The 27713-nt window shown below is 36.7% G+C and overlaps 1 protein-coding gene across 3 annotated transcripts in view; it reads left to right on the forward strand.

The window, feature by feature from the left end:
* LOC150074989 (ubiquitin carboxyl-terminal hydrolase 47-like) overlaps positions 1 to 27713 on the forward strand; it is a 486634-nt gene that overhangs the window by 26702 nt on the left and 432219 nt on the right. For 2 of the 3 annotated variants that reach the window (XM_090388945.1, XM_090388946.1), the window contains exons 2-3: positions 22897 to 22959; positions 24235 to 24372. In XM_090388945.1, the coding sequence (XP_090245071.1) occupies positions 22897 to 22959; positions 24235 to 24372 (201 nt within the window). The remainder of the gene's footprint in view (positions 1 to 22896; positions 22960 to 24234; positions 24373 to 27713) is intronic. The other variant, XM_090388947.1, reaches the window with a different exon arrangement.

Below are 27713 nucleotides of genomic sequence, written 5' to 3' on the forward strand. Positions count from 1 at the left end.
CCTGGACATCAGGCAACACAGCGGCAATCTCCAAGGCAGAATGCGCTAGTCCCAAAGGAACTAGTTATTGTTGGTGACTCTATTGTCAGGGAGACGGGGAATATATTATGTAAAAAGGATAGATGGAACAGGACCAGGGTATGTCTGCTAGGGGCAAAAGTTGATGACGTTGTAAAGCATATATCATCTTTTAAGGGCACAAAAGGTGATATTGTTGTACACGTTGGCACCAATGACATTAAGAGTAGGAGATCTTCAGTTATACTTAACAAGTACAGGTCACTGTTGCAAAAAAGTCGTGAGTTAGGGTTAAATTTGAAAATGTCTGCAATTCTACCCAGACACGATAGGAGGGATTACATGATGAGAGCCTTGTCAATCAATTTGGCCCTGGAGGGAATTTGCAGGGCTCAAGGGGTAGAATTTTTTTCAGCGTGCGTGGTCTGTGCTTGTTGACAGGAGAGACTGCTTCTACAGGGATGGGATACGCTTAAATAGAAAAGGTGCAAGAATATTTGCTGATGCTATCGAGGCAGTGTTAGGTGGGTTGGAAAACTGCTAGCTTGGGGGGATTCACAGACTAAAAGGTCTGTGACAACTTCTTGCACGACTTCTATTAGAATAAGTAGCGACCTAGAGCGAGGGGTGCTGGGGGTTTCAGGGACTGATGGCAGTCATCATAAAACAGGTGGGTTTGTGTAATGTGTTAGGGTAACTAGGAATAGGTGCATATATGCTTTCATGTATACCAATGCTAGAAGTATAGTAAATAAATTTGATGAATTTGAAGTGTTGGTCAAGATATCCAAGGCGAATATTGTTGGGATATCAGAGACGTGGTGTCACGCTGATATTAGGAATGCAGAATTGGAATTTGGGGAGTACAATGTGTACAGAAAGGATAGACAGGTTAGGAAGGGAGGAGGTGTCATGCTGTTAATTAATAAAAACGTAAAATCAAAAGAAGTGCATCCAGTTGATATAGATGAACAGTGCACTGTTGAGTCAGTTTGGTGTGACATAAGCACTGCGAAAGCAAAAATAAGAGTAGGAATGTGTTATAGGCCTAATGACTCGAATGAGTATAATGAACAATTGTACAGAGAAATAGAGTGGGCTAGTAAATCAGAATGTCTTATAATGGAGGATTTTAACTTCCCAGATATTGACTGGAACTTGTCGGTTGGTGACTCACACACTAGTAAGACTTTTGTGGATTTATTGGATGATTCTTTTCTGTAGCAGCATGTTCGAGAGGCAACCAAAGAGAGTAATACTCTTGATCTGGTTATCAGCAGTGATCATTCATGTATTAAGAATTTGCAGATAAAGGAACCACTAGGTGGCAGTGATCACTGTGTACTGATGTGGGATTTACTTAAAGATATAATTACCATCAGGGGTAAAGGGAAGGGTTTTTGCTTCCGTGAAGGTGAGTACAGTGGTTTCAGACAGTTTTTAAATTCTGTACAGTGGGATCAACTGACAATGTTACCAACAATAAATTCTAAGTGGGAAGCAAGCAAGGAATTAATCATGGAAGCTACTAAAAGTTTCATACCTATTAAGAAATATTGTTCAAGGTTTAGGCCTAAATGGTTATCAAATGAAATCCATAGTCCGTAATCAGGTCACAAAGGAGGTTAGGCAGGCAAAGGCAGATTATGAGAAATCTTTGGCAAAGGATGCTAAGAAAAACAGCAAAGATTTCTTTACTTATATATAACCCCAGGGGCTCACATCTGGGGAGTATGGGCTTGGCACACCCATGGTCCTGAGCTGGATATCATCATTTTTCACCCTTTTGTTGATTCCCTCCTCTCTCTCTTTCAGGGTACTCAAATTTTTTTTTGCCTGGTGCAGCATAAGCCTCAGGCTTCCTTGCACTATATGGCTAATAACAATAATAATAATAATAAACTCTAAAAGGAAGGGTATGAATCTGATTGGTCCACTTGGTATTGATGGTTCGACTGTTGATGATCCTGCTCAGATAGCAAACAAACTGAATGAGTATTTTGCATCTACATTCACACATGAGGAGTTATTAAGGTTTGAAAATGGCAGAAGGTTATCAAATTGTAGCAGGGTACTTAATGATTTTGTAATAACTGAGAGCAAATTGTTGAAGTTAAACATAAGAAAGGCACCTGGGGTGGATGGGATCTATCCAGTTATATTAAAGGAGGCGGCAAAGCAACTAAGCAAATTCTTAGCCATAATTATGAGAGCATCCTTGGATTCAGGGGAGGTCCCTACGGACTGGAGATGTGCAAATGTATCCCAAATTCACAAAGGGGGATTGAAGGGTGACATGAGTAATTGCAGACCAGTTAGTTTAACTTCTGTTCCGAGTAAAATAATGGAGTCACTGGTTAAAGATGCATTGCAGGATCATCTAGACAAGACAGCAGCAATAATTCAGACACAGCATGAGTTTGTTAAGGGAAAGTCTTGTCTGACAAATTTGATAGGATATTATGATGTGGTTACAAAGGTACTGGATGCAAAAAAATAATTTTGATATCATATATTTGGATTTCAGGAAAGCTTTTGACACTGTTGTGCATGGAAGACTATTGTACAAACTGGAGCAGAATGGTATTAAGGGTAAGTTGCTACAGTGGATAAAAGGATGGTTCAGTGGGAGAAGACAGAGCGTGGTAATCAATGGGTGCTGCTCTTCGTGGACTAATGTTATTAGTGGAGTCTCACAGGGTTCAGTGTTGGGTCCTCTGTTGTTTTGTATATTTATCAATGATATTGATGAAGGTATATCAGGCTTAGTGTCGAAGTTTGCAGATGATACAAAGGTTGGCAGGGTTGTTAATGACAGTAATGGCAGTGTGCTACTGTAACAGGATCTAGATAATTTGGGCAGATGGGCTAAGAAGTGGCAATTGAAGTTTAACCTTGACGAATGCAAAGTACTGAATATGGGTAGAAGTAACCCCAGAGAAACGTACCAACTGTGTGTTACTATACTTAAGGTGGTAGAAAATGAAAAAGACCTGGGAGTAATTGCGCAGTCAGATATGAAGTTTCAGATATGGCCAGGGCAGGTCATGGGGTTTTGTCAATGATATATAGGAATTTTGCTAGCAGGGAAAAGGAGGTGATTATCCCTCTGTATAAGGCAATGGTCAGGCCACGCCTTGAGTACTGCGTACAGGTCTGGAGGCCTCATTTTAGGAAGGATGTAGATTTTCTTGAGCGTGTACAGAGAAGGGCAACAAGATTGGTGAAGGGAATGAAGGGATCCTCTTACCAAGAGAGGCTTATGTTCTGCAAACTGCAGTGGCTGGAGACTAGGCACCTACGTTATGATCTGAGTGAGGTGTATAAGGCCTTGAATGGGTTGAACATGCTGAATTTTGATGGGATCCTTCCACTTGTTCAGATTACGAACCTAAGGGGGCATAAATTCAAATTAAGAAAAGACAGATATAGAATAGATGTGTGGAAATTTGCCTTTAGCCAGCGGGTGGTTAATTGTTGGAACAAACTTCCATCTGTCCTTGTGGAAGTTGATAGGTTAAATAAATTTAAGGAGGAACTGCACAGGCATTTGGAGGGAATGGTGTGATTTTTTTTTTTTTTTTTGGCTGATACTGCATTAGCTCATACACTTGTTTTCTTGCATCACATGCCACTACTACTACTACAGTGTGGAAACACAAGCTTCTCACTTTCATCCAACAACACAGACGTGAGTGACAGTTTCATACTACCTGGCATCCATTATTTATGCATTTTTTTTTGTTACAGGTTAAAAAGTGGACTCATTTTCCACTCTGCACATAAACATTCAAATGAACATATATATGGGAACCTGGCATCCATTATTTACGCATTTTTTTTTGTTACAGGTTAAAAAGTGGACTCATTTTCCACTCTGCACATAAACATTCAAATGAACATATATATGGGAATCACCAAGAAAAAGAATGATGATGATATCCAACCCTATGTCCCTAGATGAGTTCACTGGAGCATACCCAGAACAAATGTACACTCAATGTATCCAAAAACATACACATTATGCTTACAGTTTCCATGGACATACGTATTACATTTAACATATATATAATTACTATCACGGATATTCTAACTGGGTGGGAAGTACATTCTGATAGGGCCAATTGTATTTAGGTTTATCTGTATTGAGAATTTCATGGGCCAGGTGGTCATGATTGTTTAAGTTGGGGGTTGATATTCATCTCCATGATTTATTAGGCGCCTCCGTAGCCAGGTGGGAAGGAGCAGCAGTGCTTAGCACACACACACTTCTTGATTAGACCGGGGTTCGAGCCCGTCACCATCAAATACGGAGGATGCGGAAAGGTCAGGGAATGACCACTGCATATCCCGGAGCAATATGGTCTTAGTTGCTAATGCTCCTAAAAACTAAAATAACAAACAAACAAACCATGATTTATTGGTCCTATCTTTGACATTAGTATACATCTCTGGGGATGGTAGTTAGGACAGTCATAGGGAATATCTACTCCACAGGTACATTTAGGATTTTGGGCAAGTCCTAGTTTACATAGTTTTGCATTCGGGTAACCATGCCCTATAAGCACAAAGGTTGAACATAAGGTTGAAGTATTCTGGGGGGGGGGGAGAGAGAGAGAGAGAGAGAGAGAGAGAGAGCACTAGAAAATCTTTGTTTTAAAATTGGGTCACTAGCATGACTATCAACTGTTTAAAGAATATTTTGGTTGAGAAATTTTCTATTTGGAATGTGTTAATGGGTTTTATAGTTAGCTTAAGTACTGAAATCAGAGGAAAATACCCATCACATTAATCTTGGATTACTGGTACCCATGTGCAGAACCTTACATTTGTCAATATTAAATTTCAGTAACCACTCCTGACACCATCTACCTAATTTTTCTAGATCTTGTTGCAATCATATCCTAGTTACTGTTGAGTTTCACTGAGACGATTAGTTATGCAATTTTTAACAGTTTCTGGAAACTTGCTGCCTGTTTATATGAGATAGCCATGCAAAATATGAAAACATTCAAATTTATTCCATTTCACGTGTTCGGTGCAGGCTTTAAGTTTCAGTTTTGTTGAACAATTTGTTCCTAACAGTAAGGACAATTATAATGCTACCCTGTATTGAAGGTTGAGGCAGCTCAATTTATTAAAAAATATCCATGATTCCACCAGCTGCTGTAACCAAGCAGTATCTATGAAATATTTTGCCAATGATGAATGTCTTTCTTCAAAAAAATTGCAATTTCTCATTTCAACTGTGAAATAATGACATCAGTACCTTGCCATATGAAAGCCAACAACTTAAACAGTCATGACCAACTGGCCCATGAAATTCCCAATCAGTAGTAGCAAATGATGGAAGAAAGCAAGCTTATAAGCATCTGCCAAAAAAAAAATAATAAAATAAAAATAAATGCTTTTCCGTATCACCTGGCCATCCTTTCCAATTTTAGTTTTTTCCATGAATTTATTGAAACTATCCATTTCAACAGATGGAAAGTTGTTCCAACAATCATCCACTCACTGGCTGATGGCGGCAAAATTCCTCAAATCTATCCTTCAACCATCCTTTTTCAATTTGAATGTATGCTTGCTCAATCCATTCAAAGTCTTAAACACCTCAATCAGATCATCTCGCAAATGCCAAGTCTACAGAAACTGCAATTTTCAGAAGTGAAGCCTTTCTTGGTGTGACCATACTTTTGTTCTGTTAACCATCTCATTGCCCTTCTCTGCACCTGTTCCAGCAGATCTACATTCTTCCTAAAATGAGGCCTCCAGACCTGTATGGAGTACTCAAGATGCATCCTCACCATTGCCTTGTACAATGGAGCAATCATCTCCTTATCCTTGCTAGTAAAGTTTTTGAATATCATTGACAAAACCCCATGAGCTGCCCTGGCAACATGTCTGCACTGCTCAGAGAATTTCATATCTGACTGCACAGTTACATTTATTAACTTGAGTGTAGTACTGTTGGTACATTGAACTGGGATTACTGCTACCCATGTGCAGAACCTTATATTTTCAATGCTAAACTTCAGTAACCACTCCTGACTCAATCTGCCTAATTTTTCTAGATCTTGTTGCAGTCACATACCCTGGTTAATGTCATTAACCAACCTTCTCAACCTGTATATGTGCAAACTTAGACATTAAGATTGATATGCCTTCATCAATATCATTAATAAATATAGAAAACAATGGGACTGGGCACTGAACTGTGGAGAACTACACTAATAACATTAGTCGATGAAGAGCAGCGTCCATTAATAACCTCTCTGCCTTTTCCCACTCAATTATCCCTTTAATAATAGCAGTAACTGAAATCCAAGTGTGTGATATCAGAATTATTTTTTGCATCCATTCCTTTGTTACTGCATCATAGTATCCAATCAGATTGGTCAGATTTCCCCTTAAGAAATCCATGCTGTGACTGCAGCACAATTGCATTCCTGTGTAGATGGTCCTGCATTATTCTATGATTCCATTATTTCCCCTGGAACAGTATTTAAGTAAACAGTTCTGTAATTACTCAATTTTACCCTCCTTTATGAATTCGGGATAAATTTGCACATCTCCAGTACTTAAGTATCTCCCCTGAATCCAAGGATACCCTCATAATTATGTCTAATGTTTGCTTAGCTCCTTTGCTGCCTCCCTTGATATAATTAGATAGATTCCATCTACCCAAATTCCTTTTTTTATATGTTTAGGTTCAAAAAAAATTCTCTTCCACTTTCCTCTCAGTTATCAGACAATCATATAGTTCCCTGTTAAAGTTTGATAAGTTTCCAGCATCCCCTTACCTAAAAGAATTCCTCTTGTGAATGTAGATGAAAAATGTACACACTAATTTATATCTACCATAAGCGTCTTTGTCACCTGATAATTTATATGCATCCCATGCATTTTTCTTCTCTGCTACAAGTCATCATCTAGACAAGGCTGCAATCATTATGCTTTAGATACAGCATGGTTTTTTAAGGGGAAATCTTGTCTGACCAATTTGCCTGGATTATGCGGTCACCAGGGAACTGGATGTAAAAAATAATTTTGATATATAATGCACCAGCCATTATCAATCCACTGCACGATGGAAGCCTCCTCAAACAATTCATGCTGAGAGAAATGGACCATTATCTGCCACGCTGGTCCAGTGCGGTTTGGCAGATCGACCGTATTTAGCAGTTAGGGGCTTGAACCCAGGTCTACTCAAAGAGCGTGGAGCTTGTACTACCGCAATCCCGCTCATGACCACTCGGCTACGGAGGCCTACAGTACTTTAATTTCAGGAAGGCTTTTGATACTATTGCACATAAAAGACTTCTGTACAAATTAGAGTAGTGTGGCATTAAGGAAAAGTTACTGCTATGGAGAAAGGGATGGTTGAGTGGAAGAAGACAGAGAGTGGTAATCGTACAGTCAAGTAGTGGAAAATGGAAATGACCTGTGCTTAATGTGCAGTCAGATGTGAAGTTCTCTGAGCAGTGCAGACATTCTTTCACTGTTATATTTTAAGTGCTTTTTCATAACAATAAATCTTCCAAAAATTGAACTGCTTAAACATATTGGAAAAAAAAAAAAAAAAAAAACAGAATGGCAAGATTAACAACATCACTACTCTTGCCCATTTGAATTGTAAAGAATTCTCATAACCTCAGCCTTCCAACTAATTCCTCAAGTAGATCATTCTTTGGACTATATTATTGGACGTTGGCTTTAATTGTATTTTATTTACAATTTGTGCATCTAGCATAGATGGTACCAAATCACTAACACTGCTCAGCAGCCCCCCCCCAAATTGTATTGTATTCTCTTTTAAAGGAAGCCATAAGTGAATTTTCAGTTTCTAATTTAAGTTTTTTTATATGTACTTTTTTTTGTTAATGATTGGTTATTTAATATGCAGTGATAAGAGCTGAAAGGCTAACTTTTATGTTCATTACATCTTGCTTCTAAAGGATGTTTGTTTGTTTGTTAGTTATTTGGCTTTTAGGAGCATTAGCAACTAAGGCCACATTGCTTCAGGGATGTGCGGTGGTCGTTCCCTGACCTTTCCGTATTTTTTTGTTTCTTGTTTTGTAACCATAAATCCATTATAATTTGTTATTAGAGTAACTTGTTTTTAATAATCACATATTAATATTTATTTTTATTAACTAGTAAAAAATTCAGAGCTACAGGGCTCAATAACTTCAACGATTTTTTAATATATTAAAAAGTAAGAGATTACCTCAATTTTTTGTGGAATGCTTCCAGTGAATTCTCTCTCATATGTGACGAATAAAATAAGATGAAAAAAGTGAAAAAATGAATTAATGAATTTCTTCACTCATAGAGATATGATTCCGTATCTCTCTCTATGAGTGAGGGAATCTCTATGAGTGATAGGCTTTCGATTCCGTTGCGCATCGGATTTGGTCGTATCTCTATGAATGAGGGAATTCATTAATTCTCTTTTTCACTTTTTTCATCTTATTTTATTCGTCACATATGAGAGAGAATTCACTGGAAGCATTCCACAAAAAATTGAGGTAATCTCTTACTTTTTAATATTTTTATTAACACACACAAACTTATTAACATAAATAATTTTAAATATTTCACAAACCAAAAATTGCACTGCTTTTCATCTTTTATCAGTAGAATATGTGTGTCCCAGTGATAAGAAAATTGTTGTTGATGTGCACGTTCACATATTTTCATCTTATAGCCAGCCACTTTTTAATAGAAACTATTTACAGCACTCTCAGATTGCATATAAATGTTCATCCAGAACTAATGCTTTGTAATATGACATACATACTATCACAATTAGTGCATCTTTAAAACTGCATGACTATAAAAGCAAAGACTGAGGAAAGCAGGCTGGTTACATCATAAAACTGATTGCAGCTACATCAGCTATTCATTTTTCTTGAATGTCTCACTGGTATATGATTTCACTATTTTATTGTATGTTTCCACCAAATAATAATAATATTGTTCTGTTTAAAATAAATAAAATGTTATTAGTATGTTATTTAAATAATAGTTTCACAAGTTTCATAAACATAAAAAAAAATTGAAGTTTTACCAACATTTCACAGAATCCCTGGGTTCTGCGGAAGACAGTTGAAAACCTCTAAACCACTTTGCAAATCATTAACCTCAATATGACATTATCAGTAATTTCATTAACTTTTGCCTCCGGCAAGTTTGTATACTGGTCCAATTCCACGTATTCTTATTGTATAAAATATTTGCTGTTTCCTTGTCAGTAAAACCAACAGAATAATCACCTCCTTTGGGACTGGCACCCTCACCCTGGATCACTCTTGGTGATCCTACCATTCAGGCCAAATGCATGAGGTAATGTTGAGTACCTGATGGGTCCCCTGACTTAATTCTTTCCAGAGCAATGGTTTTTTTTTTTTTAAAAACTGAGATTTGTCCATCAAAATGCTAAAATTCTGCTACATCTCTCTCTCTCTCTCTCTCTCCCCCCTTATCTAACACACACACACACACACACACACACACACACACACACACACACACACACACACACACACACACACACACACACACACACACACCTGTCATTATGTCCATCTACAATCAGTTATGCATACATGCCACACACAAAGTCCATATGGTTAGGCCTTGATTCATAGGAGAACTGCCTTAGGCAATTTCTCACTCTGGATCAATGTATCCATATTGCTCTTGACCAGATACTTGATTTGCGCGCTCTCTCTCTCTCTCTCTCTCTCTCTCTCCCTCCCCCCCCCCCAAGGCATAATTTTAGTTAAAATATTAAATTAGACCAATAGCACTATATCACAATATTGTGCTCTGTAACCTTATGGAAGTACAGCAATACCTCGCTTAGCACGGTTTCAAACAGCACGGGTTTCATTATAACATGGTTTTCAATTAAGTTAAAGTCATATTTACTGTACACATTAAAACTCATTCAATAGCCTAGACATATACTCTATATATATTCTGCGTTGTCGTAGCCTAGGTACGGCACAATATGCTGTGGTGCCAGCTCTGTTGTCTCACATGCGCATGTGACAATAGCTCCCCTCGGGCAGTCAGCTGCAACGTGCAACAGTGTTCAGTATTCTTAATTTCATCTTGTTTTTGAGATGACATGACAGCTTTTCAAACTTTTCATTTCACATTTTTTACCCCTTTAAATACGATTGAATATATATCTGCATCTTGGCTAGAAATCACTGCCAACAACATGCATTCTTTTGGCAGCATGTTTTGCCCCATTTGGTAAATGATTTCACTGGTTTTGAATCGCAAGTTCAGACAACTGCTGAAGACATTGTGAAGATCGGAAAAGACTTGGGATTCGAAACTTTTGGACACTGTCAATATATGTGACTGCATTGATTCACATGCAACTTAGATGGTGCATCTCTCCTTGAAATTGATGAGCAAACTGCATATGAAGAAGAGGAAAACAATTCTGAAGTGGCACCAAAAGTATTTTCAACAGAAGATTAGAGAAAGTTTTTCGGGGGGGTTGACATGGCCTGCGAGGCAATCATGAATGGAGACCCGAATGTTGAACATAGTATCATGATATGTCAAATTTTACAAGATTGGATTCGACGCTACAAAGTCATGAACGCCAAGAAAAAGAAAAGACAACTTCACCAGACTTCATTATTGAAATACCTAAATAAACAACCTCCTTTTTTAAAGCTTTTTTTCTCGTCTCTCATGATGTTACCTTTTCATTAAAAAAATTTTTGCAGTAGTTTTTTTTTATTTAAAATTCTTTTAATTGGCTATCAAGTGCAAATTGTTTATAGATTTATTATAATTTGTTTATAGACTGTTTCTCTGGTATGCATTCAATTAAAACCCATTATAATTATACCTCAATCAGCACGGTTTCACATAACACGGAACAGTTTCGGTACCAATTATCAGTGCTATGCGGGGTATTGCTGTACAATATAATAACACTACTATTTTAACTGCAACAGCAATAGGTATACATTTTAAGTAAAATTATAGAACACTTATTAATTATAAATCTACATAAATATAATTCTTGAATAATTTATTTTATCTGTAGTTTTGTTTACAAATCTCTCTACTTCTGTAGCTAGTCTCTTGAACTGTTATAATTGTGAGGTTGCCCTCTAAAATTACGAAACCTGCACAATTAAGGCACTTCTTGAATGTATCTTAAAAGGTTATAAATTTTATAAAATAAAATTATTTTTATTTTTATATATAGCAATTTTGTTATTTTCACACAAAATTGCATGTTAGAATGACCTCGGAATGTGAGATTCTCCATTGAAGGTACAATTTTTGTTGACACCTGATGTTATTCTAGCCTTCCAATTTCCTTTGCTCTTTGGAAAAAAAAAATAATGAAAAAAAAAAAAAAAAAAAAATATATATATATATATATATATATATATATATATATAGTTAAATTTGAATAATGTCGAATATGAAATTTTACTTAATAAAATAAAATAAAAGAGGGCAAAGCACACATCAAAGGCAGCTAAAAGCACATTCCCCTGCATGATGCTTGAAACATAGTCATATTAATTAACATAAGATCTAAAATAATAAAGTTATACAATGCCAGCAATACGGCAAGGCAAGAGCGAAGAAACAAAAATAAAAATAAACCAATTTCAATTTTAACTGGGAGGGAAAAAGAAAAGGTAACAAGAATAAAAATATTGCAACGGAAACTCTAAATTAATTTAGAAGGTCTAATTATACGAATAATAATTCATTGAAATTTAAAGCCAATAAAATAAAATTTAGCGGCGCCCCCTCGAAAGGCGCCAGATCCAAATTTATGTGAAATATCACCAAACAGAGAATTCAAACCATTCGCAATAAAACAAAACGAAACCAAAAGTAAAAAATTCTCTGTTTGGTGATATTTCACATAAATTTGGATCTGGCGCCTTTCGAGGGGGCGCCGCTAAATTTTATTTTATTGGCTTTAAATTTCAATGAATTATTATTCGTATAATTAGACCTTCTAAATTAATTTAGAGTTTCCGTTGCAATATTTTTATTCTTGTTACCTTTTCTTTTTCCCTCCCAGTTAAAATTGAAATTGGTTTATTTTTATTTTTGTTTCTTCGCTCTTGCCTTGCCGTATTGCTGGCATTGTATAACTTTATTATTTTAGATCTTATGTTAATTAATATGACTATATATATATATATATATATATTTTTTTTTTTTTTTAAATGCACTTGAATCTATTACCTTACTTACATTTAGATTCATAGTATTTCTCATCTGGACCTTCCCTATCATCAGCGTACATCTGAAACTAACATAAATTGATTTTATTTGAAGAAGGTAAAAAAAAAAATCCCATTTCACCCATCCATTCTGGCTAAAGGCAAACTTCCACATATCTATTCTACAACTGTACTCAATTTGAATTTATGCCACCTCAGGTTCGTAATCTGAGCAAGAGTAGGAATCACATCAGCATTGAGCAGGCTCAAACCATTCAAGGTCTTGTACACCTCGCAGGTTCGTAATCTCCAGATGCTGCAATTTGCATAATTTAAGCCTTTCTTGGTAAGAGGATCCCTTCATTCCCCGCACCAATCTTGTTGCCATTCTCTGTACTTGTTCTAGCAACTCTACATCCTTCCTAAAATGAGGCCTCCAGACCTGTACGCAATGCTCAAGGTGTGGCCTGACCATTGCCTTGTACAATGTCCCTGTCCCTACTAGCATAATTCCTTTATATCATTAATAAGACTCCATGACCTGCCCTGGCAGCCCGTCTGCACTGCTCAGCAAACTTCATATCTGACTGTACAATTACCCCCAGGTTTTTTCACTTTCCATTTCTGAGTGTAGTACCACACAGTTGTTATATTTCTCTTCGGTTATTGCTACCCATATGCAGTACTTTGCATTTGCCAATGTTAAACTTCAGTTGCCATTTCTCAGCCCATTTGCCCAACTTGTTTAGATCCAGTTGGATTAGCATACTCTCTTTACTGGCAGGGTTGTTTACTGTCGTTAGGAGCAGCAGTGCGTAGCACACGCTTCTTGATTAGACCGGGGTTCGAGCCCGTCACCACCAAATACGGAAGATACAGAAAGGTCAGGGAATGACCACCGCATATCCCGGAGCAATATGGCCTTAGTTGCTAATGCTCCTAAAACACCAAATAACAACAATAACATAACTTGGACATTAAGCCTGATATACCTCCATCAATATCATTGATGACTACACAAAACAACGAGCCCAGCACTGAACCCTGGAGAACTCCACTAATAATATTCGTCCAAGAAAAGCAGTGTCCATTGATTGCCACTCTGTCGTCTTCCACTCAACCAAGCTGTTATGAACAGCACTGTCAACACTTTCTGGTACCACTGCTGCGGTACAGGATTCAATTTTTTAATTTATTTATTGTTCTTCCTGGCATCATTGCTACTGATGTGGAATTGCTGTCTCTCACTTCTTATATGATATATATATATATATATATATATATATATTTTATTATAATCGTTTATTTTTTTACACATCTGATTTCTTTACTCAGGCAAGGTGATATCAAGCTTTCTTGATTGCTGCTTTCTGATTGCAAGTAGCCATTCAAACAGCAGAACACACACACACACACACACACACACACACACACACACACACACACACACACACACACACACACACACACACACACACACACACACACAGAGCGTGCGCTGGCTAGACAGAGATGCTCTGCCACATTGCAACAAGGCTGATTTGAGTTAGTGCTGCAACCACCACAACATAGATACATAATACACGTGTATGTATACATGTAATATGAATAGAGGTAATATAAACTGCCCTCGTATAGCCAGTTCTATATAGCTGAGGAGTGAACATCACAATCAGCTGTTGTTTCTTATGCTTAAACCAAAATTTTATTTAAAAATAGTAAAATATAAATGGTAACACAATTCACTTTTAATATCAAATTCAAAAATTTCAGTGCAAATATAATATAAAACTAATAGCATAAGAAACTAATAGCAGAAGACTAATAGCATAAGAAAATAATAGCATAAAAAAAGCAAGTTAGATTGCTTTTAATTTAAAATTTAAGTCGAATGTTTCTTACTTTGCACATGGGAATATACCCTGGGTCAAATTAATAGTCAAACTATTGTGACGGTGCATGCGGAAAATACTAATAGAATATCTATTCCATTAGTATTTTAGAGCTCAAGGTAGTTCTAGCTGTTATACCCAGAAGAATGTCTGTGACAAGCCTCAGAAAACAAATTAAAGAAAATTGAGGACCAAATTTCTCAACTGCTTTTTCACAGGACATTTTGGAAAAGCAGTGTTCTAACAAAAAAAATAATAATGAATAAATGTTTTTTTTTTTACTTTGATACTATCGATTGAAATCACCAGATGACTCTGCTGTATACAGGTAACAGTGGTTCCTTTCAGCCAAAACTTGAAATAGTATAGCAGTACCTTCATATGGTAAAATATAAAAAAATTAAATTATTTTATTTCATTTTAATAAACTTATAATAATACTATGTAAGTTCTTGTATGATTTAAGTTTGGGAGATTATGTGTAGAGTGGCTTACAAAAAGTGCTAGGTAGCAAGTCGATGTTTCTCCTGTGCTTTATATGATCTCAGACATTGTATGCTCATTTATTCTAATGGTATTTTATGGTGTGTGTTTTTTATTTTTTCAAAATATTCTAAAGAACCAGGATACCATTTAAATGCAGGTATTGAAATAGTTTCAGAAGATAACATTACATTGCAGCTTGGGTTAAGCTCTTTAGAAAAGACTATTTATCCACACTTTGATAAAGGAATTGATGTTTTTTTTAATCAAATACCATCACTCGGTAGACGAATGTGGTATTCACTAAAAACTTGAAGGCATCATTGTGACTGGTTTTGGATTCAGGTCACTCAGACAACAGGTTAATTCAGTTAACTTCTTTTTTAATGGTCAGCAAATGTTCTGTGAGTGTTAAGGAAGAAAAATTTTCCATTCAAAAATGTAACGTTCATTACATGTATAATATATAACCTCTTTAGCAGGCATTGGACTAATGCTGCAGTTTGAAGTAGGATACAATTTCAGTGCATGCTGCATTATTTTCTCAAACTATTTGAATACCTGCATTGAAATACTACCCCACTGCTTTAGTAATTGCTGCATTTAAAAAAAATGCAACAATATGTACATTTGTTCCAGTGGTATATTATGATGTGTGTGTTTTTATTTTTTTTATTTTTTTGTTTTTTTTTCAAAATATTGTAAAGAACCAGGGTACTATTTCAGTGCAGGTATTTCCAGCATCATTGAGGATATCTTAAAAGTTCAGGAAAACTGCTAATTAGGGGAGAGAAGGGTAATGTTGATCCATGTTTATCTGATGATATGGGTCAAAGTAATGCTTGCACTCACCTCAAGAATTCTTGTTTGGTGCCACAACAGCATTGGCAAGATGTTCTGAGAGTAGCAACATTTCAAATGAGTGGGAAAGTAAAGCTATGGAAACAAGCCTAAATAACTTCAAGAATTGTGTCAAGGTAGTAGACTATAGAAAAATACGTAACTGTGTCTACAGTAATGTCAAGAGTGTTATCAATAAATGGCTGAATTTGAACTTCTGGTTAAGACAACTAATGCTGACATAATAGGGCTAACAGAAATGTGGTGCCACCTGGAAATTGGGGATGACAAGTTCCACTACAGTATGTATAATGTTTTTAGGGAATATAGAAGGGGTGGCAAGCTCATTCTTCTCATCAAAAGCAACTTGAATGCGAAAAGAGCTTTTGCTGAGTCTGAAGTTATGTCTGCCAACATAGAATCTGTGTGGTGTGAGCTAGTTGGAAGGAAAGGTATAATGAGAGTGGGAATAATCTACAGACAAGAAGATTGTGAAGAGTATGACAAGAGTCTCTACATGCAGATGGAATGGGCAAGCAAGCATGAATGTCTTATTATGGGTGACTTCAATTTGCCCCAGATTGATTGGAATAAGTGGGTGGGAAATTTGTCATAGGGAAATTTTTTTTAAAATAAACTAGATGATGAACAAGTTAGTGCAAAGCATCATTTTAGGCCATAGTAAATCACCGAAGTTGGTGAAATAGCATCGTTTTTGTTAAATCTCATAATATGAATGCCTCCATTGGCTGTTGTTGCACTACTTCAAATAAGCAACACTTCTCCATTAGAGAAGTCTAATGTTACTTATTCTTGGCAGAATCCACCATCCAGACAGCACCATTTCAAAGGTTGTTGGCCTCCCATCAGTAAGCAAGTAGGTACCCCGGTGATACAATGAGTGACAACCGAGTTATTTTAATTTCACAATACGAGAGATGCCAGATGGTGTGCAATAGTGAAGTACTAAAAAAGGTTTAGGGCTGAAAGCTTCAGACTGCAGGAAATTTTCTAGATGTATCGGTGGTGGTGGATTTTAAGTTTTATGATGTTATGGTTATTTTCATTTATGTATGTATTTGGATCTGCTAAGATGGATTCTAATTTTTTGGTGTACGTATCTTTATCTATTATAACAAACGTGTCTCCTTTATCAGCTTTTTGAATAATAATGTTAGAAGTTTTACTGAGTTTATGAGTTGACAATAATAAAACAAACATCCGCATAGTCCTCCCTTACCACAATGAACTCTTAGGATAGTTCCGCCGTCTATTTAACGACACTGATATCTCCCTTGTTTTTTCAACCTACAACAAATTAGGATCCTTCTTCAGCACATATAAAGACACACAAATATCCTACAAGCAACCTCAATAATGGCCTCCGTAGCCAAGTGGTCAGGAGCAGGAGTGCAGTAGCACACGCTCTTTGAGTAGACCGGGGTTCAGGCCCCTGACTGCTGAATACGGTCAATCTGCCAACCCGCACTGGGCCAGCGTGGCAGATTATGGTCCATTTCCCTCAGCATGAATTGTTGAGGAGGCTTCCATCCTGCAGTGGGTTGATAATGGCTGCACTTTACAAATAATATAATATACCTCATTAATTGTCAACCAAACTGTAACACATGTTACATCGGAAGTATTACTACCAAATTTGGCTATCAAAAACATCCAACAGTGGTGGTATCCACCAAGAATAAGTAACATTAGTCTTCTCTACTGGGGAAGCATTGCTTATTTGAGGTAGTTCAATCACAGACAACTCGTTGTGAAGGGGTTCACAAAATTGATGCCATTTCACCTACTTTGGTGATTTCTATGAACTAAAATGATGTTTGTACTAACTTGTTCATCTAGCAAATTTCCTGTAGTGTGCAACTTCAGCCCTAAACCTTTTTTAGTACTTTACTGTCACATGCCATCTGGCATCTCTCATAGTGTGAAATTAAACTTCATAACCCAGTTGTTACTCATTGTATCACTGGGGTACCTACTCATCCACTGATGACAGGCCATCAATGTTTGAAATGGTGCCATCTGGGTGGTGGTATCCACCTAGAATAAGTAAAATTAGTCTTCTTTACTGAGAAAGCATTGCTTATTCGAGGTAGTGCAATAACAGCAACTAGTTGTTACAATGATATGTAACAAAAATGATGCCACTTCACCTACTTTGGCTAAAATGATGCTTTTCATTAACTTGTTTGTCTAGTAAATTTCCCATAGTGTGAGGCTTTCAGCCCTAAACCCTTTTTAGTAATACAGTAGATGATTATTATTATTTGTATCACCATGTTAGAGAAAATACTAGAAGTGTCAATTTTCTTGACCTCATCATTACTCACGAATCAGATGACATCACAGGGCTTAAAGTACAGGTACCATTATCAGGTAGTGATCATGCAGTCATCAGTTGGAAGATATAAAGAAAGATGTTGCAGTAGGTAAAGGTGCAGGTTTTAATTTCGCTGGAGGGGACTTTGACAGTTTAAAGTGCTATATGTCCTCTATTAATTGTATGGATTGTAGAATGAGGGCCGAATACATTTCAGTTATGGAATATCTTTAAACCAAAAATTACAGAAGCTATGAACACATACGTGCAATTAAGAAAACGTTGCAGGAGGAAGGTGCTGAAATGGATGAATACAGAACTAGCCGGTCAAATAAAGCAGAAAAAGGTAGCATGGGATAGTTACATAGTGACGAAAAGTACTGAAGCCTGCAACAAATACAAGCTGATATGTAATAGTACCACAAATAAGCTTAGGAAGGCAAAGGCTGCATATGAGAAAACACTGGCTAAGAGTGAAAAGTGGGGAAAAGGAATTTTTCATGTATGGTGAATACAAAGGAGAAGGCAAATCAGATAGGACAATGGGTGTGGGAAAGTCTTAGATAACCAAGCTGATATTGCGAATGAATTGAATAAGTATGTTGCAGCTGTCTTTACTGACAAAAGGCCCCTTTGCCGAGAAGGGGGCTGTGCAAGTGAGGCTGAGAACACCATTCGAAATTACAGATGACTGTTTATTAGAAAAACTTTTGAGCATAAATTATCATTATTATTAATGATAATTTGTGTTATATGGTCCTAAGCTATATGGTGCAAGGAAGCCTGAGGCTTTTGTTGCACCAGCAAAAAAAAAAAAAAAAAAATCCTGATTTACCGAGAGAGAGAGCCAGACGTAGAAGGGAATCACCAAGAAAGAAAAGAATGATGATATCCAGCTTAGGATCCTGGGTGTGCCAAGCCCATACTCACTAGATGTAAAGGCAAGTAAGGCTCCCAGAGTTAATGGCATATACCCAGTAATTTTGAGGATGGCTGCCAGGGAGTTTTGAACAGTTGAGGTTAATTATGAGGGCATATTTGGATTCTGGGGAGATTCTTTTTAGATTGGAGAAGTGCTGATGTGTTGTCAGTACATAAAAGTGGTTCTAAGAATGAAGTTGGTAACAACAGACCAGTTAATCTAATCTAACTTCAGTGGTAGAAAAAAATCTTAGCGGCAATGATTAAGAGTGCAATCCAGGGACATTTAGATAGATATGGCATTTTAAAGTACACACAACATGGTGTTTTGTTAAAAGAAAATCATGTTTAACTTACTTAGAAAATGACTTTAACTTACATAAAAGTGGTTCTAAGAATGAAGTTGGTAACAACAGACCAGTTAATCTAATCTGACTTCAGTGGTAGAAAAAATCTTAGAGGCAATGATTAAGAGTGCAATCCAGGGACATTTAGATAGATATGGCATTTTAAAGTACACACAACATGGTGTTTTGTTAAAAGAAAATCATGTTTAACTTACTTTGACACAGTTACTCATGAGCTGGATGTAGGGAACAATTTCGACATAGTGTATTTGGATTTTAGCAAAGTGTTTGACTCAGTCCCTCATCAGCAGTTACTGTATAAGCTGGAACATGTTTGAATTACTGGAAAGGTTCTAAGATAGATGCTGGGTGGCTGCAGAGCAGAAGGCAGAGGGTTTTGCTTAATGGATATTCTTCAGGTTGGTGTAATGTCAAGAGTAATTCCCCCAAGGATTAGTTCTTGGATCACTGTTGTTTCTGATTTTCATAAATGACATTGACAAAGGGTCTAGAAGGCATGATGACAAAATTTTCAGATGACGTAAAGATTGGCACAATTGTTAATGACTTGAAAAGACTTTGAAGATGGTCAGAAAAATAGTAGCTATGTTTTAATGTGGAAAAATGCAAGGTTTTACACTTGAGGAATAGCAACCCCAAAATAAATTATACACTTGGTGTGGTTGCGATACAGGCAGATGTGAAGTGAGCAGTGTAAAACTAGCAGCCAAGATATGGTGTCTTATTGATGATTTATCAGACATCCTGTACAAATAGGGTGGTCATAATTCCACTGTATAAGGCAATTGTAAGACCACTGTAATACTGTGTTCAAGTATGGAGACCTGATCTGAAAAAAAGACACTGAGCTTTTTTGAAAGGGTCCAAAGATGGGCAGCTCACATGGTGAAATCGCCAAAAGGGCAGTCCGATTGAGATTTATAAGGCTTTGAGAGGGAGGTTAGTAAAATGAAAATGAAGGTGGAATTATCATTGTTTTAAAGAATTCCAGAACTAGGGTCCATAAATTCAAATTACAGGGGAAGAGGTTTAGACTAGATAGTAGGAACTTTTCTTTTAGCTAACAAGTTGATTGCTGGAACAAGTTGCCTTTGCAGGTAATTGAGGCTGACAGTTTGAATAAATTAAAAGGAAGCACATTTTTATTTTCTTATCTACTTTTTTTTTTACCTGTGCAGCAAAAGCCTACGGCTTCCTTGCACTACATGGTGATTACTATTTGGCCAATTCAGCTTACTTACTACATTTTTGAATGGCAAGTTTTTTTATACACACTGCTTGGCTCCCATTTAGATCTGTTCACCACTGAACACAAAGTCACTATTTGAGGATATCTACTGGAAAATAGGTCTGAAACCAGTCACAACAGTTCTTTTAAATTTTTAATGAATAATGGATTCGCCTACCGGGAGAAGTTGTGATAAAAAATTATGTTAGATTCTTTTATGTCTCAGAAAAACATAGTCATTTCTGAAGAGTTTAAGACTAAGCTCTGTCGCTGGAAGGACACAAGTGTCTCCAGGCTGCACAATTTACCCTGGATAGATCCCATCCAGGGTGGATGGGATCTATCCAGTTACTGAATACGGTGCTGTTTCTTGTATTCGTTCTATCATGTGAACTCATCTGACCGTTTTGTCATCCCGGAGTATAAACAGAAAATTTATTTATTTATATTAAAGGAGGTGGCAAAGGAAGTAAGCAAACTCTTAGCCATAATTATGAGAGCATCCTTGGACTCGGGAGGTCCCCACGGACTGGAGATGTGAAAATGTATCCCCAATTCACAAAGTAGGATCGAAGGGTGACACAAGTAATTACAGACCAGTTAGTTTAACTTCTGTTCCAGGTAAAATAATGGAGTCACTGGTTAAAGATGCATTGCAGGATCATCTAGACAAGACTGCAGCAATAATTCAGACACAGCAAGGGTTTGTTAAGGGAAAGTCTTGTCTGACAAACATCAAAATATGATGTGGTTACAAAGGAACTGGATGCAAAAAATTATGTTGATACCATATACTTGAATTTCAGGAAAGCTTTTGACACTGTTGCACATGGAAGACTATACAAATTGGAGCAGAATGGTATTAAGAGTAAATTGCTACAATGGATAAAAGGATGGTTGAGTGGGAGAAGACAGAGGGTGGTAATCAGTGGGTGCTGCTCTTCGTGGACTAATGTTATTAGTGGAGTCCCACAGGGTTCGGTATTGGGTCCACTCTTGTTTTGTATATTTATCAATGATATTGATGAAGGTATATCAGGCTTAGTGTCGAAGTTTGCAGTGATACAAAGGGTGACAGGGTTGTTAATGACAGTGTGCTACTGCAACAGGATCTAGAAAATTTGGGCAGATGGGCTGAGAAGTGGCAACTGAAGTTTAACCTTGACAAATGCAAAGTACTGCATATGGGTAGAAGTAACCCCAGAGAAACGTACCAACTGTGTGGTACTACACTTAAGGTGGTAGAAAATGAAAAAGACCTGGGAGTAATTGTGCAGTCAGATATGAAGTTTTCTGAGCAATGCAGACAGGCTGCTAGGGCAGGCCATGGGGTTTTGTCAATGATATATAGGAATTTTGCTAGCAGGGAAAAGGAGGTGATTGTCCCTCTGTATAAGGCAATGGTCAGGCCACGCCTTGAGTACTGCGTACAGGTCTGGAGGCCTCATTTTAGGAAGGATGTAGATTTGCTTGAGCACGTATACAGAAGGGCAACAAGATTGGTGAGGGAAATGAAGGGATCCACTTACCAAGAGAGGCTTAAGTTCTGCAAATTGGAGACTAGGCACCTGTGTGGTGATCTGATTGAGGTGTATAAGGCCTTGAATGGGTTGAGCATGCTGAATTCTGATGGGATTCTTCCACTTGTTCGGGTTACAAACCTAAGGGGGCATAAATTCAAATTAAGGTTTGTTTGTTTGTTTCGGGATTTATCGGGCGCATAGGCAACTATGACCATAGTGCGCCATACATATAATAATTATGCATGCCATTTCTTCTTAAATAAAGAAAATTGAAAAAAGGAACCAGAAAGTAATTATTATTATTATTATTATTTTTTTTAAGCTAACTAAAGGAGGTGATATACTTTAATCATCTTGAGAAAGTTATATATGCTTGAAACATTTGTTTCATTATTTAAAAGTGAGGTAAGTGTAGGATCTTTTGTTGTGGCTGAAGTGCAAAAATTCTGGCGTTCTCTTGTATATTTTGTGCATTCAAACAGAATATGTTTCACTGAGAGCATTGTATTACAGTGATGAAATTGAGGGGGGGTATCTCTCCTCTTAAAAGATAACCATGAGTGATATTTGTGTGACCTATTTGCAGACGAACCAATATTACCTCCTGATGTCGGATTGAACTAAAGCTGGAAGGCCATCACTCAAGGTAGAATAGATGTGCGGAAATTTGCCTTTAGCCAGCATGTGATTAATTGCCGGAACAAACTTCCATCTGTTGTTGTGGAAGTTGATAGGTTAAATAAATTTAAGGTGGAACTGGACAAACATTTAGAGGGAATGGTTGTGTGAATTTTTTTTTTTTTTTGGCTGATGCTGCATAAGCTCATGCACTGCTTTCTTGCCTCATATGCCACTACTACTACTACCACAACAGAAAAACATAATACAGTGTTACATTATTTATCAAATTTAAAATTGAATTTTCCTTAAAGTAAATGTAAAATTTTGCTATCATTCATTAGTCACGTGTTAAAATATTTACTTAATTTGCTTTAGTTAGTTAGTTAATAATATTGAACAATTTACATGAAATTAATTGTTTATTCAATTTTTAGGGAATATGTAATACAGATGAGCCACATGCCTTGTGCATTATTCGAGATATGACAACTGCTCAGGTAACAGGTGCTTCTGTTTTCTTTTAATATATTTAACAATATTCCAAAGTTGATTTAATATTCAGTTAATCATTCAGTGCTTTTGGTGAGTATGCCATGCTTTAAACAAGTTAAGTAAACCTGAAGAAAACCTTTCAGCACTTGCAGATTTTGGTAGCAAAATATTCTGTTATAGTATTTACCTTATAAAATTAATTGTTAAATGTTGAGTAATGAATTTTAATGACTGAGTTTTAATTAGTAAAGGCCTATACAGCCATATAATAGTGCCACCACTGGAGAAAGACATAGTGACCTACTCCAGTAATTTTCATCTGAAAAATTTTATGAACAAGCTGAAGAATAAATCAATAATGCTAGTAAAGGTCTGTAGAACAAGGAGAAGAGATCGGCAAAGAACATGCTGGCTTGACACCATCAAGAGTGACACTGGCATGAGCATGAAGAACTTGAAAGAAACTGTTGAAGACCAGACAGCATGGAGGCAGCTAGCCCCATAAAGTTGGTTGCAACTGAACAAATGAAAACAACAACAATGAAGTGAGCAAACTAAGTGCTTATGACATCCTTACTCATTCTCAGGCAGCACACGTAAGGGGACATAAATTAGAAAGAATAGTTGCAGGACAGATATGCACAATGTTTTCAGCTGGAGAGTAATTGATTGTTGTATAAACTTTCTTCTGGTGTTGTGGAAGTTGGTAGTTTGAATAAATTTAAGTAATGATTAGTCAAGTTATTAAAAGGGAATGAACAGATGAGGTGGGGAGCAGATGCTGTATAAGCTTGCTTCCTTTCATCATTTGCCACTAATACTCAAAAATATTTCTGAATTGTGTTTTTTGTTTTTTTTCTGTTAGTTGTTGGTGCATCGGCTTCTGTGGCCACAATGCACTTCCCAAAGTTTTTGCATTTACTCTGATCCAAGCCCGAGGCGAGATTCAAACCCGCGACCTTTGGGTTGCCAGGCAGGCACTTTACCCACTTAGCTAGCCCGGTCGGCAACTGTGTTTGTACTCGCTGAAATAAAAAGTGGGTAACTGAGTTTGAATATCATGAGAAACTTAGTTGAGGAGTTAATTTTTACATTTAGGCTATTTTTAAAGTTGGCAACATCAGATAGGTTGCTATTTAAACAAATTTTAGAAATCAACTGCTATTAACTTTAAATACAGTTACTACTAGAATCTCAGGTAGTACTACTGTTTGAATTGTTGAATAATATTCATTAGAACTGTCGTTGTGTTTCTTATATTCATTCTATTCTTACTCTAGTGGCAGAATGCAAAGATTACATTAATGTTACCTTCATCAACAACTGCTGTTAAGTTAATAGAAGAAGTGGGAAAAAAATGTTGTTATCATCCAGAGTCTTTTGAATTGGTTCTGCAAAGAATGCCGGATGGAGAATCTGTAAGTTATGTTTTTAATGTCTGGTAGAATCTCATTAATACAAATTCACTTTATACAAAATTCTCATTTATACAAAGTGCATATTGTTCCCCTGCTGTACAATAGGTTTCTCTGTGTGAACATTTGTTTATTACAAAAATTTTGGTTAATATGTATTACAAAGTCCACTCTTATGCCATGAGAAATAAATTGTTACATTATATGCTTAATACAAAACTTGGTATAGTCCTGTTATTGCCCACCAGCATGTGTGCCACCACCCTGTTCTGCATTTTCCAGAAAGATATCACTGACTCATTAGAATTTTTATTTTATGTAATCAAAGCCACAGAGTAGTTTATAGTAGCTAAAGCATAAAAATACTCCAAAAAAAAGTCAGTTGCAGTTATTATATTGTATTATTTTTAAAATAATACAATGTAATTAAAATTATTTTTATTAAAATATTTAGCATCTTAAAATTATTTTTATTATTTTATTAAAGTTCAAAATACTTAAATTTGTGTATTTTTGGTCATTAATTTAAAGTTTGTGTATATTAAATCCTACATAGTAATTATGGCTAAGAGAGCGAATGACTCAATTCCATCACTCAAGGCCACTATTCCCAATGGAATGTGAGGTATAGGTTTGTGAGCATAGGGATTGAAATCTAGTTCAACCAGAAACATCATCCTTATCTTTAAATTTCTAACCTTGCCTAACCTACAGGCACTTATCTTCATTGCACAGTAAGGCCATACGTACCAAATCCAGCCCAATTCTAAATGTCATAAATCTTAAATATTCTTAGTGGTGTGGTGCACAGGTATATCAGGAGCTGTAAATTGGCAAAATAATGACCACTTGAACCTGCTTAAAGTGTAATCTGCCTTTAATTAGATAAATAATTAGGTTATTCTCAGACATTTCATGGTACATCCTGTTGATGTACCACGAAATGTCTTTCGTGGTGAACTCTTATAATGCTGTCCTTCGGTGAACTCCTATAATGCTGTCCTTACGAGAACATCAGTCTCGTGTACCACTGATGTCATTGTAAGGACAGCATTAGAGGAGTTCACTGAAGAAGTGGTACAGGAGGTAAGAGGTACTAAAAAACACCTGAGAATAATGTAGTAGTAGTGGCATGTGATGCAACAAAGCAGTGTATGCAGCATCAGCCAAAAAAAAAAATTAAATGTGCAATTCTTTAAGAAATTAAATGCAGATTACACTCCACACAGGTTTAAATGCTCATTATGTCACCCATTTCCAATGTCAGAAATATAAAAATTTGCATGGTGGCTTGTTGTGGAGCTCCTGTCTCTGCTTTATGTGGTGCCAAAGACCATGAGAACAAGGCACGTTCAACCACGAACAGAACTGTGTCAATCATCAAGAGGGAAGCATGTCAGCAGTGGAAAGAAGAAAAATAAATCCAGAGTATAAGTACAAAAAATAAATACAAAGTATAATTTAACACTTGCATCAGGAAGTGAGAAAAAGTTTTAAAGCTGCCAACTATCGAGAAACTTGCCACTCAGAAGGTTGCATTTCTGTTGGAACACAGACAAAAATGATCTTACCCCTTTGTCTTTCAGTCCCATTGCACACTATGTATTTAGTTCTCAGAAGCCAGTACAAAGCTCTGTCAGTTGCTGCTCACATTTCAAATCATACTGCTCCACCTCTGCAAAAGCAAAGTGGTAGAGGAAATTCACCAAAGTTACCATCATGTGCTAGCCAAGAGCAAATCAAATGGATGCAGAAGTTAAAAAAGAAGCATCTGATGAGTCAATCCTAGAAATTTTTGTTGATGAAAATCCAGACACAAGCTAACACTTACTTCCAAAAAGGAAAATAAGGCGAAGTCAGAGGAAGCAAGGGTGCCCCTAAAGTTAAATGACAGATCCACAAAACTTAAATAAATAATGGCAAAATTTATTCAGTGAAATTGCCATGGACTTCACCAGAATTTTAATAAGGTCAAGACTCTTCTGTTTAAACATGAATCAGTTTGCTCTGTTTGCAGAGGTTTATTTAAAGTCAACAGTGAACCCAGTTCTATACAGTCATTCATGAAGGATGATCCTGCATGTGGAGGAGTTGCCATTTTTGTGGGTAATCTACCTGCCATTCAGCAAAATCTGCTTGCTACTATCTTTGAAGCAATTGCAGTTCGTATTGCTGCAGGATTTCTCCTAGCTGTCTGTTCTATCTAGGACTGACATCACTTAGGAATCGCAGATCTGAGGAATTTATCTCACATCTACAATTCCCTGTTCTCATTTTGAGTGATTTTAATGATCACAGTATATTGTGGGACAGTGCCAATAGTAACGGACATGGTTGGATAATAGAACATATGCTGCCCCATATTGACCCTCAGTATTAAACTAAGGGATCAATGCATACTTTTCTCAACTAACAAATTATGATTTTGCTGCCATCGATTTGTCTATTTGTTCCCCTCTCTTCCTCCCATTATTTACATGGAAAGTAGCTGAAAACCTTCTTTGGAGTGATCACTTCCCTGTGATATCCACCTTGGTTAATTCACAACTTATCCTGTTGGGAAACCAAGGTGGAAGATGACTGGAATGCCTAAAGCCAGCTGGCACTCTGTAGTGTGCGCACTGATTAAAACTTGGCTTCAGTCAGCCGGGTTTTAATCAATGATTTATTAGCATAGTCACAAGATATATAGTACAGGCATTGATGCATATAATTCCACAAAAGTCTGCACAATTTCGATCTTTCCCAAAATCACAGTGGACCTTTGGATTGCATGGTAGCTAGGTGCACTAATATAGTCGTGTTTATTTGCTTCCTCTAAAACAAAACCAAAACATTGAAAGGCATGGTGCAAATACCAGGTTCTACATACAAGCATGAGTAAGTCAATTTTTGAACTGAAATATCTGGTCAAACTTCTATTGGCATGTCAATCAAGTAGTTAATCACCTATTTGTTGGACTGTTTCAAAAACAACCAACTAGTTTGATGGTTATCATTCAGTTGTGCTGCATTACTTGGTGTGCAGAGTTGTGTCAGTAGTATGCCTGCTATTTACCTAATGCCCAGAACAACACTACAACCCTTTTTTTTTTTCTTTTCTCCCCCAATAATTTCATTTGTTCACTAGATAGAATCATTCATTTACATAAAGTTACTTGTCATTTCACTCGGATGAGGTTGAGGATTGAATCTCTTTCCTTTGAGGACAGTTTTCACCTTAGGAAAGAGGAAGACGTCTGCTGATGCTAGATCAGAAGAGTAGGATGATAGTTGATCTGTACAATGTTGTGTTTCTTTCGAAATGTCTTCACAAGTGTGGAATGAGCAGGGCATTGTTTTAT

This window comes from Mastigoproctus giganteus, chromosome 14 (genome assembly GCF_048544385.1).
Source record: "Mastigoproctus giganteus isolate SK-2022 chromosome 14, ASM4854438v1, whole genome shotgun sequence".
Lineage (NCBI taxonomy): Eukaryota > Metazoa > Arthropoda > Arachnida > Uropygi > Thelyphonidae > Mastigoproctus > Mastigoproctus giganteus.